Consider the following 21,145-nt stretch of genomic DNA (forward strand, 5'->3'; position numbering starts at 1 on the left):
GCTAGTGACCATGAGGCCTGTCTCCCACTTTCCCTTTGTAGCCGTTGATCTCGGTGACCCTCCATCCTGTGCCCACCTGGCTGCGTGAACACTGGCAAAGTGCGCAGGGGCACTGCAGAGCGGGTGGTGGCAACCGGCTTGGAAGTGTTATTTTGTCCTGCACCCACCCTGCCTGTTTAAAGACATAATTAATTGTCTGTGCAATGAGAGTAAACAATCTGATAGAAAACAGAAGGTGCATTTTCCTCCTCCACGCAGAAGATAGCTATGGCCTCATTTCCTTGTGCATGGAAAGCTGTTCGGGAGACGGGCAAGCATTTGGGATGAACAGGTCCCTGGATGGCTACAGACTCTCTCCTGACACCTTGAGCGAAGTCAAGAACATGGGAAGTGTATCTCGTGTAGAAAAAACATCTTTTAAAAAGTTAGTAGAAAATACTGATGAGGAAATCGCCAATGCAGAAAGCCAAGGTACACAGTAGGCAAGGTTTCAGACCCCTCTTTCAAACCATCTTCAAAATCATGGCTCCATCCCTTCCTCCAGGCCCTGTAGGCGACCGTCACGGCATAGACTTTGGCCAGTTCCGTGCGGCTGTGACCAGCCAGCCACTGGCTCAGGCTCTTGCTGTTTACCTGTGACGCCTCGGCCTGGACACCTGGAGCCCCCCAACGCTCTCCCAAGTGCGAGTGCAGGCCCCTGCCCAGTGCAGGGCTCAGTCCCTCCTCCTTTTGTCTCCCGGGTGGACCTTTCTGGGGTGCATTTCACAAGCCTCCTCAGGGGGTCCCACATGATCTATTGCTTTTCCTTTCTTGTTCCAGTTCTGCTCTGGCTCCAGTATCCAAACGAACAGCTTCCGGTCAGCCCTGCTGAGGAGTGCGCTTTCCGGGGAGACACAGGCTGCAGCACTGATTCTAATCAAGTCCTTGTCCATCACTGATTGGAAACTCCCGGAATAACACGTGGAAGACAGTGATGATTGGGGCCATATTCCAAGGGGATTCTGATTCTGTTGGGTCATAGGCTTTTCCCTCAGCATCTCCGTCTTCACATGATGACAGCAGTGTCTCACTCGGCGGCGGCGGGTTTGACAGATGAAGTGCATCCCACTTGACCTCCCGGGGAAGTTCATTACTGTTCTGAGAAACCAAGCGATTTAGGGCTGGAGCCGTGGCTAGCTCTGCGGCAGGCTGAGTGGTCACGTGCTGGCCTCCTGCGGGCAAGGCTGGGCAGCCCAGGGGGCAGGGACTGTTTGCCAGGGCACTTGGCTGTACGTGGAAGTTCCGTTTTAAACGGTGTGACTTTATCTGGCGCTTATTTAAGGGGCACACTCACTGCTCTCCTCACCTGGGACGAGCAGAAGCTTTCAAGTCCCAGTGAAAAGCAGGCAAAGCAGTCCCAGCCCAGCACCGTGAGTGAGTCAAGGGTAGCTACAGATACTCTCTTTCAACAGCTGTGTACATATTTGGTTTCTTTTAATCACCATACTTATAAGTAATTTTTTTCTTTAGAAAATGAAAGTTTGCTGAGGGGACTAAAAGGCTGGATATGAGTTTATATAGCAACGTTTTAGGATGTGTCTGCCACTTGATATTATAAAATGAGAAGCTTTAGAATACATAGAACATATTCATTAGATTCTAAACTTGAGGTTATTCCAACACTAAATCTGTACACGAAGGAATATGACCACACTTTTGCTCCCAGGGTCCAGCATCACGCTTGGGACGCAGTAAATCTCAGCCCACAGCTGCTGAATGAGAATCACACGAGTGACTGATAATAGCAACAGCAAATGACTGATAATGTCAACGCAGCCCCAGGAATAAATCAGGGCGGCAGCAGCAATCACTTCCCTGCAGGGCCACAGGTGTGCTGTGTGGGAGGGGCCATTTGCCCAGCCCTGCCCTCCAGTCTGTCTTCTGTTTCCTCTGTGTCCCTCAGAGCCCAGAGGTCCTGGGACCAGGCTGGGGGCGGCACCCCTGGGTGTCCCTTCGTTGCCCTGATGTCTGGCTCTGGGCTGATGGGCAGGCTCCCAAGAACACAGCTTGGCAGACCCGTCAGGGAAGGTCACCGATCTTGCTCTGGCACCTGTCAGATGGGGCTGAGGAGGCTTGGAAGGCATTTCTCCGTGTGTATCCCTCTTTCCCACGTGCCTGGGGCATTTAAAGATGAGACACTTTCCTAAATTGTGAGAGTGAAAGGGCTTGGTGGGCATGGATTCCAGGCAGCACGCAGAGCGGGAGACAGGGAAGGGAGTGGCCGATGGGACGTCCAGATGCCGAGAAACGAGATGAGCGGTGGCGCGTGGGTCACAGGCTGGCAGTGGCAGCAGTCCGATCAGATGAAGCTCCTGGCGTTCTCTAAAAATCAAAGTACTAAGAAGAAAGCAAAACCCTGGATTTTTAAGATCTTAAAAACAAAAGCAGTGAAGAGGAGGAGGAGAAGTTTGCTCTGACCAAGGGGAAACAATGTGCCAGGGGCAGGTGCCCAGGGAGGCGTGCTTCTGGCTGCGTGTCCCACCGTGGAAGACGTTAATGGGCTTGTTCTGCCGCCGCCACCCACTTCCCCGCAGGGATTTCTGGGAACGCTGTATTCCAGCAATGCACTTCCCTTTATTCTAAACATGCGTCTAGGATGACTCAGCGTCAGGGATGAAAGTGAGCATCCGAAACACTGGGAGCAATACAAACAGATAACGATGCTCCACGGGCTTGTCACCGGCCCCGCTATGTCCCCACCAAACCTCCTACTCTTCCGCCGACTCCGTACTGGAGAGAGTCCTTCTAGCTTCCCTTCTGAATACTTCTCTGTTGGGGGATCTAGTTCTCTGCTGCAGAATTTTACTTTAAACTTTATTTTTTCACCCAATGTTCTATATGTCCTTATCTGGAAAATAGAGAAGTCTATGGTCCTGGGCAGCGGGACAGGCAGAATCCTAAGATGCGCCCCCGCCTCCCCGATTCCTGGGTCCCTGTTGTTTACCTTCATCCAGTTACTCAGACAGTAATCCAGGTACTGCTGTGAGGGGGTTTTGCAGATGGAATTAAGGTCCAAATCAGTCAGCCTTAAAACAGGGAGATTATCCGGGTGGGCCTGACTAATCACAGGAATCCTGTAACAGTAGTTTTCTCTGGCCGGTCACAGAGGGGAAGTCAGAGGAACACACTCTGGCTGGCCCGGAAAAGGCAGCGGACACCCATGCTCTGAGTCAGGGGTTGGCAAACCGTGGCTCACGAGCCACAGGCAGCTCTTTGGCCCCTTGAGTGAGGCTCTTCCACAAAATACCACGGCCTGGGTGAGTCTAGTTTGAAGAAGTGGCATTAGAAGAAGTTTAAGTTTAAAAAATTTGGCTCTCAAAAGCAATTTCAATTGTTGTACTGTTGATAGTTGGCTCTGTTGACTAATGAGTTTGCCGACCACTTCTCTGAGTGGCCTGTGGGGCCATGTGTCGAGCAGTGTGGGTAGCTGCTAGGGGCTAGCTAAGACTACCCCCCTGACTATCGGTAGGAACGGGAACCACAGTCCTTCAACCACAAGGAAATGAATTCTTCCAGCAGCTAGTCTCCATCTGAGCCCCAGATGAGAACCACAGACCCAGCCAGCATGCTGATTTCAGCCCCTGAGCGGAGAATCCAACATGCTGTATAGCAGTGATTCTCAACCATTTTAATGCCGCGACCCTTTAATACAGTTGCTCATGTTGTGGTGACCCCCAATCATAAAATTATTTTCGTTGCTACTTCATAACAGTAATTTTGCTACTGTTAATGAATCATAATGTAAATATCTGTGTTTTCCAATGGTCTTAGGCTCTACAGCAGCAGTTCTCAACCTGTGGGTCACGACCCCTTTCACAGGGGTCGCCTAAGACCATCGGAAAACACAGATATTTTACATTACGATTCATTAACAGTAGCAAAATTACAGTTATGAAGTAGCAACGAAAATAATTTTGTGGTTGGGGGTCACCACAACATGAGGAACTGTATTAAAGGGTCGCGGCATTAGAAAGGTTGAGAACCACTGCTGTATAGGATTTATGATCTCTAGAAACTGAGATAGCAAATGTGTGCTGTTTTAAGCTGCTAAGTGTGTAGCAATTTGTTATGCAATGGTAGAATCCGGATACCAGCAGCTCCAAATCCACATGTTTAAAAATGAGGCAGAGAGAAGGAATATGGTTGGGGAAAAAAAGAACGGAATATTAGTATTTATGACTAAGAAATACCGAAAGGCTACTCTTGCAACATGAAACTAGTCACCTGGATGTGGAAAGTGAACCTAGTTGGAGCCTGTTCGCTCATTCATGGAAGAATATCTTATTCAGGTCTTACCGCACGGATAGCACTCGCTAGGGTTAACTTTGCAGGGAGAGAGACACCTTTAGGTAAACAGGTATCTGCATTTTGCTTTTCTGGTTCATAAGAAATCCTGAAAGCTTAGAGCTACTAAAGACAAAAGCAGATATTCTTTAAAGCAGCGGTCGCCAACCTTTCGGACCTCACGGACCACCAGCGGTCCGCGGACCACCACTTGGTGACCGCTGCCCTAAAGTATAGCTGGATGAGGGATACTTTAAAAGATGCTTCATGTACTGGAGGAACGATATTTTGAGAAACTGAAAGTTGAGATACAAGTCTATATCTTTTCGTCTTTCCTTTTAAACAAAAATTGTAATTAAATTTTAACCGATAAGAGTGATAGCAGACTGTGGCCAGAGGAACTGAAGATGGTACAATGTCAGTTGTGGGGGACAGCACCCCCCGGCCTCCTTACTTTTGTTCCATGTAGACAGGAGGGAGTAGATCTCTGATTTATTTCTCTTATTGCTTTCTGTTGTTCATGAACTTAAGGGTGCGTTTCGTTGACTTTAAAGTAATTTCTGAAAAAACACACGTGCTGACATTATAGGTATCTGGATCATTGACCATGCCAACGCCGAGCGAGGAAATAATGTGACAGCAGAAAAGCCATTTGTTTAAGGTAAAGGCCGAAATGTTACCATTGCACACCTGCCTATAGGTGGTATACAGGATATTTATTTTCGTGAACAGCTACCAGGAGATCCGGAAGTTAAAGAGAAGGCTGTTGATTAGAAAGGAGTATCAGGCCTGGATGTGTATTCTCCATTCTGTACCATTTTTTCCTGGAAAATGAAACAGCCAACTTGTTCCCTAACTTCGAGAGAGAACTGTTCTTTCACTTTATTAGAGATTGTGCTAGTGATGGCGTGGGGAGGGGGAGAATGAGAGGGAGTACAGATGAATGGTGAGGAAAGAAGCTGATTTGGAAGACAAATCCTATGGACAAAACTTGAAGGAATTTATTGCCTAAAAAAAAAAAAAAAGATGGGCTTCTTATAATTCTTCTTTTATAGCAGAGGATGCTAACTGTTTCTTGTGGGCAGAGGGGCACCACCATATAATGAATTAATATTAAGTAGATATTATGTTGGCATGGACAGGGTGGGGCAAAAGTAGGTTTACAGTTGTTCTTATGAAAAACAATGCAATCATGAATAAAGAATAATATAAGAATAAACTCTGTTTTATGCACTCACAACTGTAAACCCACTTTTACCCTCCCTGTATATAACAAAAGAGGAAATAAATTTCACATTTTGATAAAATTAAAAATATAATAAATGAGTACCACTTTTTTTTTTTAAATGCTCGTCTATCAATAGGCAAACTGGAATTGTTTTTTGTGAGAAAAACATTTTGCGTAATTGGGATTACACATTAGTGTTCTCTTTTCTCTCTTCAAATTGGTTATAAATATTCACCTACTCTGAGCTCACAGTCTATACAAAAATAGGTGCTGGACCCACTGAGTCCACGGCCACAGCGTCCTGGCCTCCTCTATGGAGTCTCTGCGAACACTGGGATCAGTATTCTCAGCATCCACAAGGACTGCATTAGAGGGAATGAACACGATGTCAGTGATGGGGATCGGTGCTGTAGATGGGACACCATGAACGAGCAGGCAAGGGCTGTGGGGGAGAAAATGTGGGGGATTAACTAACACTTATGATCTTTAAGTTCAGATAAGAAAAAAATCTCATAAAGAAAGTATGCTCTCCATGCTATATCCAGACAATATTTATTTTTTTCCTAGGAGATGACTTTACAAATGTCAGCTTTTATGTTTTTCTCCTCCATTATATAGTTTTAAAGCTTGGTTTGGGTAATACACAAAATAAATTTTATCTGTAAATAATGTCTGGACCTAAAAATGAACAAGCCATTTTCAGTTAAGGTCTATCAATTTCTGTGAAGTAAACACTGCATATGAATTTCCAATAAAGCAATGCAGTTACAAATACACTATTTGGATTTTTTTCTTATTTCTCTTATTGTAGAGTAAAACTCCATTATAAGGTACCATAATTTACTTGGAGCTGGGTTTTATTGCAGACAATTTTCTCCCTCTCTTACAGGGGTAGTTAATATTGACGAACATGTCACATAAACACCAGTGCTTCTGGTTATCTCTCTAAAAGAAAAGCTCTAACTCTGATTAGAATAAGCCCGGCTCAGTTGTGTTGGCACTCTGAAAGTACCTCCATATCACAACTGTTCTGTTTATTGTCAGGAAGGAAAACTCGGCAGACACACATAATACTTGCATCAACGTGGAAACAATTTGAAAAAGAAGCTTAATTTTAGCAGAGCATTCAACATAAGCTTGTATTTCTTCTTTGCGTCTTAGTGTTGTCTAGTTTGTATAGAATGCAATGTCTTTTCTCATCCTAAAATGTATAAAATTTGGAAGGTACATTGTAAAGCAAATAGCACTTTTTCTGCTTACTGTCTACCAGTTCTTTAGATTCATCCCAGCTGTCTCCCTGTCCAGAAGACTCCTCTCAGCAGCCCCCACGCCCAGGTCAGGGCACTGCCTTCCCGGTGCCCCCACAATGCCATGTACGGATTCTTGTCATTACATGTCCACACTGTTTTATATGTCTGTTTAGAAATCCATCTACCCACTTAGACTGTGGGCAACTTCAAGGTAGGGAATGCATCTTACTCCCCATCGCTTTGTCCTTGGTACCTAGCACAGTGCAAACACAGAGCTCATTGTAAGCTTTTTAAAGAGGTAAATGAATGGATTCATTGAGGGCAACTGCGCAGGTGTGAGGAAGGTTCTGTTTCACCCAGGGAGGGACTATCGCTATTTTCCAAGATAGTAACTGTTTTCCAAGAATGTCAGTGTAACCATGCCACGATTCTGGATACAGGGTAAGGATGAGCACCAGAAAAGAATAGGAAGAGGAAAAAGAGATGTCCAAGAAGGAGAAATGGCCTTTCTCAGAGAGGAGGAATAAAATATGGCTCATGGTTTGCTGGACCCAGTTAGGGCCAACAGGGTATACTCTTTGTAATGTTGGTGCAGGTTGACAAATCACTATAAACCTTCCTTCCTCTCTCCTTCCTTCCCTCCCTCCCTTCTTTCCTTCCTTCCTTTCTCCCTTTTTCCCTCCTTTTCTATCTATTGGTTTGTTTGTTCACTCACTCACTCACTCACTCACTTTTTCATCCTTACCATTTTGTAATGCCATTTGAAACTCCCTGCTCCTACTGAAAATAACACAAGAAAAGCTCCGCTTGGCAATGCTTTGAGGAGACAGAACTCCTATCCCTACTCCTTCTCCCCTCCTCTCTATTTTGAGGGCCACTGGTAATGAGGTAAAGAAAAAGGGAGGACTCCATCACCTTTTCATTGCTGAAAACGTGGCGATTCTTCGATTTTTTGCTTAAATTTGGATGATGAGGATGTGGAGGAGGGAAAGCTTTGCTTCTGGGGGAGCATTTTCCTTGACCTTGAACACCAGGGCTGCAATACCCAGACTGCAAGTACAACCACAGATCCCTTCCCATGGCCAGAGGGCTCCTCTCACGGCTGTGTGTGTGTGTGTGTGTGTGTGTGTGTGTGTGTTGTGGGGGGGTGGGTGGGGAAGAGGGGAACATCGATTAGCCTCTGTGAGGAGTCAAACAATCTTTGATGTTTTTTCTACACTCTTCTCCTGCCCCAGACTCCAGCCCCATCTCTGGGGCTGGGGAAGAGCTGCAGGTGAGCGCCGTGCGGAGGAGCTGTACACTGCCTATCCTCGTCGTAATTAGCAATAAGCCTAGAAGCGTGGGCTGGGGGTGGCCTGCCCGGGGCCCCAAGAAACATCTGGGGGAGACTCTGGGATGGTAAAGACGTGGACATGGCTGGTTTTTCATTCACCAAGTACTAATCCTCATGGCAATTATTCAAGAACTGTGTGTATGCACTCAAGATAACATGGTTTTCATTTTTTTAAGGCATCCATACTAATTAGAAAAATGAGAAGAGTTATTAATTTTTTATAGCAGCCCATTTTTAAAACAAAGTAATATTTTTTTCCAAGAGGTAATGAATGTGGTGATATGACGGAAGCACTGACCCAGCACCGAACATGAATCTGCTCACTGTGATTACTAATCTACCCCGCTGCGTACATTTTAAAATTTGGGGAAAAGCTAAGCAAGTTCCTTTGTTTCCTTCAGTAGTCTTGTCTCTTCTCTTGCTACTGTCGGATGCAGGCAAATGTAGTTAATATTCTGATACAAAGGGTAAATTTTCTAGTTTCAGAAAGAAACTGGATTGTTTTCCAGAGATTATGAACATGTTCCTGTACTTGTAAAGGAAGCACAAATAGAAGGAGGACTTCGTGTTCGATATTTTACAAAGTTCTTGGGAACCATCTGGATGGCACCGCATTTGCAACACCCAGGCTAGAGAGAAGAAGGAGAGCATCCCTCCAGATTTAAACCACTCCAATGGCAGGATGGAATGCACCTTAGCAGGTTAGAGTAATTAAGCCTTGAGAATTACTTAGGCATTGTCTCACTACCATTTGTATATCATAACATTGTTTTCATTGTTGTGTAAACCTATTTTTGTCAATTCTTACAAGAAAACCTAGCTTTAATAAACTAAGTAATAAGTGTAAATGATAGGACTCATGAAGGTAATTACTGCAAACAACTGGCATACTTACAATTGCATTTCTTCTGAACAAACCGGAGCTTGCATGCTGTTCTGTAGGTGGAGAGTCGGATTCGATCCAGCTCTTGAGCTCCTGCAGGGGGAGGGGGGGAGGTGGGGAGGGGAGGAGATACGTACACATATGGTATGCCATGTGCGTGGAAAGGGATTTGTAACATTTATAAAGAAAACAACTATAAATATAACCCATGCACTTAATTTTGTTGTTATTAGAACATAAATATAACTTGAAGACCTGAAAAGGTCTGTCCTGTGTCCCTCAGGTTATGTAATCAACGCTGAAGGTCAGGCTGTCAACCTTGTTCACCGGCCAAGGGCCAAGACACCCAACCTCACCCCTGTGGAGGCTGCCATGAAGGAGCACAGTCTGCTCAAGCTGCGACGTGAACAGCCAGATGCTATCAGATAGTAACATCATCGTCATCGTTTTAAATGCGCTGTCATTGGTCATTAGACTGAGGCTGTGAGGTGAGCACCTGCCGAATGTTGGGCATCTTTTCTCCTTGACCTGAGGCCAAATGCTTTTGGAAGTCCTCGTTATCTTGTCTGGAAGACAGGGATGGGGATCCCACTACTGTTGACTCCATACGTCGTCAGGGTAAAGGAATGACTCTACCCCTAGCACTGAGAACACTGCCTGGCGCACATGAGCGCTACGCAAGTATTCGCTGTTATTCCTAGCATCTCACCTGCAAGCTTCCCTGTCAACCTCGGAGGGGACGCCTTTCTGAAAGCAACTGCTACTCTTACACAGTGGCTTCCCGTCCCTTCCGGACAAATGCACCTTATGTTTCTGAGCTGCGTTCCCTATCCATTCCACTCAGGAATCCTGCGTGGCTTATGATGCCCACAGCACCCAGTCGGAATGCTCCTCTGCTCAGAATCCAAGTTCCTCTGCAAGCTCTTCCCATCCTATCTTCCAACAAGAGTTCCCACTACTTTACCCCAGAACCTCCCCTTGCAGATGGCTGCTTGTTCCGTAACCTGCGTTTCCTTCAAATGGGTTCTTCTTTAGACTGTGTCTGGGACGCAGCAGACTTTCAACAAAGGTCAGTTCTCTGTTTCTAACTCTTTGGCTTCGTCGAAGCCCATGTTTATGGCTCATACAGATACAAAGGCCCATACCTGGTTTTGACATGTGTTGAACTTGCTCTGCACCAGTAGAAGTGCTCCACAGATGCTTCTGAATATAATAGTTAGGATAGCAAGTCAATGAACTGGCCTGGAAGTGATTATATTAGGTGACCAATTACACGCTCTCCTAATGCAACTTGGGATGAATTAGCAAGTGTCCCTCGCTGAGAGCGTTTAGCAGTCCCTCAACTCAAACTGATCTCTTTAGATTCATTTAAAAACACTCTCAGTACTCCTAGTACTCCATGGTTTAATAAGGCATGTAATTAAGTATTAATTCCGACAGAAGTTTATTACTTGACAAACAGGCTCATTGATACCGGGTACTTGAAGGATCAAAGAGGCAAGGATTTATCCTCACTTAATCGAGAAATTCCCTTCCACATGTTCTCAAGAGGTAGACATTTTAGCCAATGGCCATGAAGGATTATTTGCAATGACAGGAATTATAACACAGTGAAAATAAATGGACTTGCTGTGTGAACTTGAACAAGTTTTAAAGATTACTTCCTCATGTGTAAAATGGGGAAAATATCAACTTTATTGGCTGGTAACCTACGTAGCTGGTCCCTAGTGAGAACTTTACAGCAAGCAGATGGGCCACCTAAAAGGCTTCCTGAGCCATTTCTGAGCAACAGGTGACAGAAATTTCTTTTTTGCATTTGATTTTAACTTGCCTTTCTGTAATTTCAATCCATTTGACCTAGTTTCCCCTCTGGAGCCACTTAATCTTTTCTCCTGGACTTGAGAATTTATTTCTCAAACAATGGGAAGCCACTACCATCATCACTGTTAGCATCTTCATTACCATCTGAAGATCATATACAAAAGTCCCTGTTATCACGAGTTTAGGGTTTAGCTGGGGAGGTAGCTCCTCCTTGACTTTTTAGGTCCAAGAGGTTCAACTGCACAGTCATTTGAAGCACAATGTCTATTATTGAGCATGACACACAACGGGCTTCAATACATGGAGGTGGCTATTATTATTCTCATCATCATCAGTCAAAGATTTGGGGCCCTAACCATTCTCATCGTCCTGTTCCATGACTGGCTAATATCTCCTTGACACAAGATCTACAAAATTAACCCAACCTGTACAGAATATGGGAAGCAACTACTATCACCTTTGATAAGGACACTTACTAATGAAATTCATTCTTGGGCTCTTTGGTAAGCTTGTAGTTTATTAAGAAGCTATTTTTTAAAATCATATGTATGTATATGAAGTCAGATTTTTTTCCTATATTCAATTTAAATGCTTATTTGGGGTGGGGGCTACAGGTAGGATTTCATACTTAGTTTCTTTTTTTTTCTCTTTTTAATATATTTTATTGACTTTTTTACAGAGAGGAAGGGAGAAGGATAGAGAGCCAGAAACACCGATGAGAGAGAAACATTGATCAACTGCCTCCTGCACACCTCCTACTGGGGATGTGCCTGCAACCAAGGTACATGCCCTTGACTGGAATCGAACCTGGGAACTTTCAGTCCATAGGCTGCCGCTCTATCCACTGAGCCAAACCGGTTAGGGTCATACTTATTTTATTTTTTTTAGCTCATACTTCTAACCTTTCTGATATTAAAAAAAAAATTATTTTCTCACTGGCATTTCATAGGGGCTTCCCAGTTTCAGGTCCTCTACATCTGAGAGGCTCATGGATGCTGGAAAACCAGGCAGAGCAATGATCAGAAATACCCGAATGCTAAATCTGCCTTTCCCCCTGGATAAGGGTGTCGTTTTATTGATGTGGACTTTGGCTCAACCATCAGGAAAGTCTCAATACCTGTAAATAATCCTTTAGAAGAAGTCATTAGGGACAGAGATTATTTGTGTAAGTTTTTCAAGAATAATGACTTAAGCCCCAGGTAGAAAAGGATGATGATGCAGCACACAGTTCAATTTCTTAGTTCCAGCAAGATCCTGACCTCTGAGCAGAGAGACCCTGGCTCCTCTGCACCTCCCTCCCATAGAGGTCCTGGGGCAACGTGGGACAGGTGCCCCTCCAGGAGCAGGAAGAGGGAAGGAGAGCTGATACTTAGGGACAGGAGTGCACTGACTGCTCACCTGCCCCATCACAACATGGACTTAACGGACCCTCTGTTTTATTTAATGATCAGGAAGAGGTCTGTCGGTCTGTCAGTGTTTCCTATTTGTGTACGTTCTTCTTGGCTGAGGATGTAAGGCCTCACTATTAATAGGGATGTGGTGAGCAAGGAAAATTAGCCTTTCAGATACAGCAGCACACTACCTTGCGCAGACAATGTAAGTGGCAAACACAAGATCCATAATGAGTTCTGGGACCAAAAAAAAACACAAAAAAAACCCCACCCCTGATCTGATGTATGGTGTGCAGGCTCTTGCTCAAAATAAATGTATTTGTCTCTGCCCCATACACTTAATTTAAGTTTACATGTGCAGTCCCTTCTTGAAAATCTGTAGATTCATCGTCTACCTGGGAGTAGCTGCATGTCTTCTGTGTCCAAATTATTGCTTAAAATCAAGGGCCTGACAGGGCCACAGAAGAGTCTTCTGGTACTTCTAGGGGACACCCTCCAGGGTGACTGCCCATTACTTATCCTTTAGACATGGTCATAATCACTACCTGTAAGTCTTCCTAACTGTATGGTGATCCAGCTCATGTTTCTCCAACACACGCACAACTTAAGAGACTTTGTTAGTGCCTTGCTGAGATTAAGGTCCATTTTTAGCCTATGATATTTTCCTGAGCTAACAGTCTAGTAGCCTTATTAAAAAGGGAAATTAGCTGACTTAATTCCTCTATAAAAAGAGATGGAATTTGAATAAATGAATAAGGAAGTAAAGTCAATAGAGCAATCCTTGTTCTTAGCATGTTGAAATGTCTAGGGTTACCACTATCTTTTGTTCATGATTCGAACAGTGCCTAGCTATTTGGTAGTTGTTCAAGGACTACATGAATTTGAAAATACTGGAAAGCAGAACCCTGGGCAGGGACATGGCTTTTTTTGTGATGGGCACTATTAATGCAATTGATAGTGAGCCCACCTTAAGCTACTCCATCAGTATAAGCTCTGACTGTGAGGAAGCAAGGCTGGGAGGGACACTGTTTATATGCTGGCTGTTCTGGACAAACTGGTTCCTGAGACTACGAGAGGTGGTTCTGAAGGAATCCTTGGACACTTAGAGCCAAAACAACAATGGTGAAACCTTGACAGAAAATCAAATTGTATACGAAAAGGATTGGTCAAGAACAAAACTTTGGTAAAATCTGACTTCAGATGGCTGGGAAGATACTAAGAGACAGGAAAAGAGAAGTAGAAGTGGTCAGAAAAAGCAGAGGACCAGACCAGGGAGGTGGTGACATAAGAGAGAATTTGCAGGAGAGTGACCCATGGTGCTAACATTTTGAAGAGGCTGAAAAGCACGAGAGATAAAGAAGTAAGTAAAAACAGTCATTGCATCCACTGTGGCCTATGGTAGTAGCAACACTCATGTCATTTTTCCTGAATTTTTGAAGTCAGTTTTCCTAAAACTCACAGTGTGCATTGCAAAAACACGCTCTGGGTTCCATTCCAACTATTCACCCGCTGACTGTGGTGAGCGTTCTGAAGAAAGACAGCCTTCAGACAGGTCAGCAGTGCTTGCTGAGTGCCTACAGTGACCTCCCTTTGATTTCTGGCGAAGACCTTTCTTCTCTTGTTCGGAAGCCTCCCAAGCTCTGAAAGAATGCTTTCCAATCAGTTTCCTCTCAATGAAACCTACCTACCCTGTGTCCTGGAGGCTTTTAAACCAACATTGGTTCAGCATCTGTAGGTGAATGGTCTGTCCCTACGCAGGAGCTCACGGTGAGTGACGTGGATATGTTCACAAATGTGCTCTGACAGCAGGAAAACAGAGGAGGTGAGTGTAATTCCAAGCATAAACTATTGATTCTGCTAAAATCCAGGCTGATAAACTTGTTTAAGCTGATAAACTTATTCAATGCCTGGAAAGGCCAGTCTTTTCAGCGTTAGTCTAAGGCACTAGCTACACTGATCATTAGGGCATTATACTGAAGGTGCATTTTGGTTTAAGGGCCGCTTGCCCAGAATTTCTTTAATCAAGGAGGCGGCCATGGAGTTACTATTGTTGTTGTTTTGATATGTAAGGCTAGTCTTTTTTGCTGTTTTTGTGAGTCCATGTTACTCTTAATTTCATTTCTTTGCCGTTTCTTTCTACTTTCTGCTTGTGGCTATGAGCTCAGAGTAGATGTCTGATGCACATGTGCTGCAATCACCTGAATGTGCCAGGATTTCTTGTCAGTTGTTCTTCTTATTAATTGTTATTTTCTGTTCTTGGCCTTTGTAAAGCTGATATGCCTTAATGTTCCCCTCAGCTTGACTAAACATAAGTCAGGCTTCTTCCTGACTCTAGGCCTGACCTCCCTTTTCTTAGAGCATTTACGTAGAAAACTTTCCATTGTAAATTCTTTATCTGCCCCATTGAGACATAAATCTCCCGGTTTCTGGCCAGTTTTATAGCCCAGAAATATCCTTCCTAAGGACCTGGGAGCCATTCCTTTGAAATGTAATCACTGAAGGAGCTCTCCCAATCCCTGTGGGAGGGGAGGAACCCAACTTCCTAATAGTGACAATTAGCGAACACAACTGACCAACTTCTGCCCTAGCAGGTGAGGCTCAGTGGATAGAGCATTAGCCCAAAGACTGAAGTGTCCCGGGTTCGATTCCGGTACCTCAGTTGCAGTCTTGATACTGTTTCTCTCTCTGTCTCTCCCCCTCCACTCTCCCTAAAAATCAATAGAAAAATATCCTCGGGTAAAGATTAACAAACAAACAAACAAAACAAAATTAAAATAGTTGGCCATCTTCCCCACTAATAACCTTTAGTACTTTTATATTAGCTCATCCCAGGCCTCAAAAACCCTCCTTGCATTCCAGTGGATTTACGTTCAAGCTCTCTCCCTTGTTGCAATAGTCTTAAATAAATTCTTCCTGGCCTTCTTAAATCCTTCACATGCAATTTTTCTTAGACATTTGTAATTTCCAAAACAAAGATCTTTTAGGCATTTTCTTTTGCTGTTTTTTAAAATTATTTCTAGATAATACTTAGTTGACTAGACTTACAAGTTCCTCATCTTTGTTAGCTCCTTCTCTAGACATCAGAATTATTGGAAGTAGTTACTTTCCAATCTCCTTATCAGTTTTCTCTGATAATAGTTTTTTGTCTTTATTTGGTGTCCTGCTGATAGAGCTGAGGTGACCCACATATTTTTCAACTATTAAACACATTCTCAATGAGACATCCTTTCTCATTTGTGCAATAGTCTACTATCAAAATCAATTCCTCCAATTGTTTTATCTGGCAGAATCCTACTTATTGTGGACATGTCCTACTTAGGGTTGATATAAACATGATACTCACTAATGGATTGTTAAGACCAGACGTGTTTACCTGCTTTGGGCCAACATCTGAGTCTATTATTTAGCATATTCAAGCAAGAAAGACGCATATTTGTATGCCATTTAAAACTACTCATTAATCAGAACTCAGAATATGATTTAATAAAGCACATGACAACCCTAAGAAGTTTCTATAAAAGATAAAGCTACAGTTTAGAAAATAAATGCACAATTTTCCTAAGTCTCCCTAACTTGAAAAATTTAGAACTCTCTCTCTTTCTTTGGCTATAAAACTTATGCTGATCTTTCTTTGAGTTGGACAACTTTAACTCAAAAGTCATGTGTGACATATGCATTTTTCTGTACGAGGTACTGCACCAGGAATAAGGTACTTAACCTTAGGTAAGTATTTTAAAAATCATTAAATAATCACACGTTTATAATTCTTACAGTGTGTTTGCCAATAAAGCATTTACTGTAACAATAAATTCAAACATTTCCCCTAAGACTTTACTGTTTTTTATGTTAAATATTAAATTTTTAAAAATTTTATGTCAAAACACTGGCCCATGATGTACCCAGCTCTTGCCTTTTCAGTCTAAGAACCTGTGATATGGGAGGACATCTGTGTTGCCTTATATTTTGTTTAGATGGGCAGGCAGTAATGAGGTTCCTTGCTCTGTGAGATTTGTATCAATAAGGTCATAAGTCCAGGTGACCGGCCATGCCAGAAATGAAGGCACAGTACCAAACAGGGCCTAGCAAATTGGAAGGTCATGGCGGAAACACTCACAGGCACTTCAGACATGTTTCTAAAAGTGGAAAGAGCAAGGAGCATGATTGAGCTTCCCCGTATCAATTTTAATTTTCTTTCCTTTGTGTTAGTTCCAACACTGTCTTGGTGTCACCCAATTATTGGGAAACGATAAAGGGAAATATGAATCTCATTATCCGGGACTTTCTTTTATCTGCTCTGACCCTCATTCTTGCCAATCAGTTCCAATCTTCAGTAGAAACTTAATTTCTGTCTACTGCCTTTTCAGGGAAAAAGGCTTACCACTCACTTCTGTTCATCCTCATCTCTTATGCGGGGAAAAAAAGAGATAAAAAGACAATAAGAGAATTGTACTTTTCTCTTTATAACAGTTCATTTGCGATGTGTACTTTCCTCCCAATGTCAAGTTCTTCCTTATGAATAGGAAAAGTGGTCTACAAGGGAGACATTACCGACTACAACCCTATCTATACATAAACCAATGGCCTCTATTTCATGGCTTCTCCACTGGAGTCAGTCTTGGCTTGGTTTCCCTCGATAGCAGGTGCCCTCCGGGGGCTCTTAAAAAATTTTTTTTATTGATTTCAGAGATGAAGGGAGAGATAGAGAGAAACATCAATGATGAGAATCATTGATTGGCTTCCTCCTGCACGCCCCACACTAAGGATTGAGCCCACAACCCAGGCATGTGCTCTGACCGGGAATCGAACCATGATCTCCTGGTTCATAGTTCAATGCTCAATTACTGAGCCACACTGGCTGGGCGTGTGGGCTCTTTTTAACTTTTCATCTTCTTAGAGACTGGTCTGTGGGACAGATCCTTCCCTACTGCATGAAGTCTAAATGACAGCGTATAGTTTGGTCTGGTAATCACACAGGACTCCTCTTTCCCATAGGAACGTAAGCCATCATTCAGTAGATGAGACAGTCAATGATTCATTTCACCAATGTTATTAGTGCCTACAACATGCTGGACACTGACACAGTGTAGACAGATGAACCCAGACTTCAAAGTTTAGTGGATCTGTTAAATGCCAACACTAAACAGTGTTTCCAAAGGGTTGTGTATGTGTGTGTATATACACACTTAGGTCCATGAAACTTTTCCTTCACATAAAATACAGAGTGTAGTAACACATTGTGATGTTTCACTAATTTAACTTTTCCCTTATAGAAGGCAAAAATTCCCAGTTACATTTTATGCAAAGAAATTTGGGATTTTAAATAAAAGTACCCGAGTCACAGAATTTCATGTATATTCAATGGACATTGTAGGTCAGGGGTCCTCAAACTTCTTAAACAGGGGGCCAGTTCACTGTCCCTCAGACCGTTAGAGGGCCGGACTATAGTTTAAAAAAAACTATGAACAAATTCCTATGCACACTGCACATATCTTATTTTGAAGTAAAAAAACAAAACGGCAAAAACACCCGCATGTGGCCCGCGGGCCGTAGTTTGAGGACGCCTGTTGTAGGGTCTTCCTTAAAAGTTCTGTACTTACTCATCTCTGCAAACAGCTGTCTTCTTTCTGCCATGGTATTTCCTCTTTTCCCACTATCTTCAATCATTCTACGAGACAAAACGGGTACAGTGGGTATTATCCTCCTGCTAATGAGGCCAACGGCCATTTCTATAGAAACACACTTGCCGTGATTATGCCACAAACACAGAGACAAACGAACACTGTGTATTTCGAAAGTATAGTTTTACTTTCACTAACTTAAATTGCTGTACATATTTCTGCATATATAATGTTGCTGTATTTGCTTGATTTTTTATTTTCTAATACAAAAATATCTACAGCAGAAAATGACCTTGTGTTATAACTAAATACAGTCCTATCCAGTCTGTTAGGTGATACACTTTTACGCATATAGATTCTAATTTTGGGAATTCCTATGAAAAAGATCACGTAGATATAATGCATCTCATTCAACAAATGAGGAGACGGAGAGTCTCGTGAACTTTGTGAAGTGAATGGCATAGACGTTCGGGCTCCAAGACCAGTATGCCTTTTACCGCATTCTGCTGCAGATTGTCCCTCGTGCGCCCCAAACCTCCATTTAGAAACAGGTGATTTTCTAAATGTTCGCCTCTAAGTTGAGTGTTTGGAACTTGCCACTGTTTTTCTGTGCATATTTTCATGTAAGGTGATTAGGTTCACATCTCTCTACTTAAATAAACATACTATCTATAGTGGGACTATCTTAAAAAATACTAAGAGTTAAAACAGAGAATGAAAAAAGCTACAAAAAAATTAAAACTTGACTTGAGGAAAGAGAAAATAATGAGAAAGTTAATGGAAATGTTGTTTAGTCTGACAGAGGGCTTGGGCTAAATATTAAGGATTTTACAGGTTGATGGAGGCAATTTTTAAAATTATATCTAATTAAAATTTAAAAAATTAAAGTCTCACCTCTCATGTACACATACGCGTATGCATTTATACTGATCCCATTATGCTTTGATTCTTGGGCATGGGAAGCATAAGGCACAGCTGATCGTTGTCCCTGTCTTTCCATGGACCCTGCTCCTTCTCAATATGGGTCTCTGTCCACTCTATTTATTATATTTATTTTTGGTCTGGTTGCCCTCTTTCTGTGCTTAGGTAACTTGCAGTTACCCTTCAGGTCTCAATTCAGATGTATCTTCCTCTGAAATCCCTCCTAATTCTGTGATTGGCTGGGTTTATGCCTTTCCTCTGAGCCTTCATAGCCCTCAGCACTGAGCTTAACAAACCTTTATTGGTATCTTCTATACTCCAGACACCAAACGAAGCTCTGGGTATAACACAGTGATCAGTTCACAGCTCCCGCCCGCACTGTGCCTCCACTCTGGCGGGGAAGACCCAAACGCGTATAAACAACAAATGCACAATGAGGTCATTGAAGCTGTAGAAGCGGCAAGAAAGGTATGTGACTGCGAGAGAGGTTGATCACCTGGGGCTGAAGTGAACAGAACCACTCAGGGAAGACTGCTCAAAGGGTGAGGTGCTAGTTTCTCTGAAAAGGGCATCAAAGGAGAAGTGACTCTGGGACAGTTTTAAAGGCCGAATAGGAATTTTCCAGGTGGAAAAGAGTGAAGGAAGGACTCGGGAAAAAGCATGGCACTTTGAAAAGTGTATGGGGTGCACTTGGCGATTGGGGCTAGCTTGGCATTGCTGGGTGCAGTGCGCATGGAGATGCTGGAGCGGTGAGCGGGCATTGGATCCAGAGAAACTTTGTCATGTCGACTGTCAGAGCTTTGCGCTGGGGCTCCGGGAGCCATCCAAGGTGTGAGTAGGGATGGATGTGCACAGATTTAGATTCTGTCAAGATTACTGCACTTGTGTCACGAGTGCAGGAGAGACTGGGCCGGCAGGACGGTAGGGGGTCAGAGCACATGATTAAGGGACTGGTCCAGTTAGCCGGACACTTCTGTGATTCGGGAGTGACAATATTCTGTTTTACGCTAAAGGACTGATTTGAGCGATTTAGGACACACTCAACAGCACGTGATGATTGGCAGGTCACAGGGAAGAGCAGAGAGGGCCTGAGCCTTTGCCTCCCCACAGCATTTCACACAGAGCAGGAAACCATCGGAGGCCCTCGTGGCGATAACGAGTTGGTAGGAGGTGAGCTCCCTGTTACCTGGCCCCAGCCTCATCATTAAAACAGGGCTGTCAGCTAGACAGGGAGAGTCCCCCACTTGGCCCTCGTGTATGGGGGGAGGAATGAAACGACAGAGTAGAACAGCGTGGGAATCAGCAAGATACAAAGAATGAATCTAAATGTAGGTCACGGGCTGTTAGGATAAATGTGAGTTGTATTTTGGAACAGGGAGAATACGTTCACGTTGAAATATCCCATCCTCGAGCCGCTTCCTTCCCACTTCCTTCCCATCTCTAATCCACCGTCATCCACAGCATACATTTCTATGACATGGCACAGAAGACATTTTAAAGGGAGAAGCTTAACCCAACGGTGTCTTACATTTCTGTGAATTTCCCCAGATTATAACACGCATTTGCCTGTAGCCTCGCGAGGAGGAAGGGGAGATACTATTCCCAGGTTAGAGCTGAGGAACTTGAGACTCAGGCAGCCTGGCCATAAAACACACTGTATTCTCTGGCAGGGCTGGAAATGGAGTCCTTTCTATTTTTTGCTTTTAATTTTAAAATTCTGAAGCCAGCATGGATTCTAATCATCAGTCATCATATTCCAGCTGCTACTGTTCAATACAAATAAGATCCTTCTGAAGCTGGTAATGAAGTTGGTAGACGTTGGCGACTCAGGACAGAAGGAGAATGGGGAGGAAGGTCCAAGCTCTCTCTGATTCCCCGGAGCGATGCCGCTGTCTGCTTCTGAGTGGATTCTCCCGTTTTAAAACACTGTTACCCTGGAAAGAGCCATGGTGATGACATAATCCCAGCACCCAGATTTATGTCAAGCCAGACACATATCATCACACAACTCGCACCCTGATTCACACTCAGTGCCCATCCACAAAGGCCAGCGGTGTTTTAGAGGCTGCACTTCAGCAAACAGCTGAAGACTCGCAGACCTTGTGTGCAGGGTGACGAGCCGCGCCCAGCCTTTCTGGTCCCCGTGTGGCTCCCGGCGGGTGACAAGGGGATGCTGGGTCAGCGATCGCCAATGCTGCCCACCCCCCGGAGTGAATCAGCGCAGTGAAGGCCACGCCAAGGGCCTCGCCTCCTCTGATTGATCTACGGGCGGCACAGAAATGCCCGCTCCATTTCTGCTCATGACAGAGGCCTCTGCTGTGACTCCCTCAGCTTTACATCCGAGTCCCAGTCTTCTTGGGCAATATAATAAAGTGTT

General features: G+C 43.8%; 1 protein-coding gene across 4 annotated transcripts in view; it reads right to left on the reverse strand.

Moving 5' to 3' along the window:
- DTNA (dystrobrevin alpha) overlaps positions 1–21,145 on the reverse strand; it is a 220,514-nt gene that overhangs the window by 96,269 nt on the left and 103,100 nt on the right. For all 4 annotated transcript variants that reach the window (XM_054723821.1, XM_028155711.2, XM_008148310.2 and 1 more), the window contains exons 3-4: positions 17,827–17,894; positions 9,030–9,110 (exon numbers count right to left, since the gene is read on the reverse strand). In XM_054723821.1, coding sequence (XP_054579796.1) covers positions 9,030–9,110; positions 17,827–17,893 — 148 coding nt within the window. In that variant the 5' untranslated portion in view covers position 17,894. The remainder of the gene's footprint in view (positions 1–9,029; positions 9,111–17,826; positions 17,895–21,145) is intronic.

Source organism: Eptesicus fuscus, chromosome 12 (genome assembly GCF_027574615.1).
Source record: "Eptesicus fuscus isolate TK198812 chromosome 12, DD_ASM_mEF_20220401, whole genome shotgun sequence".
Lineage (NCBI taxonomy): Eukaryota > Metazoa > Chordata > Mammalia > Chiroptera > Vespertilionidae > Eptesicus > Eptesicus fuscus.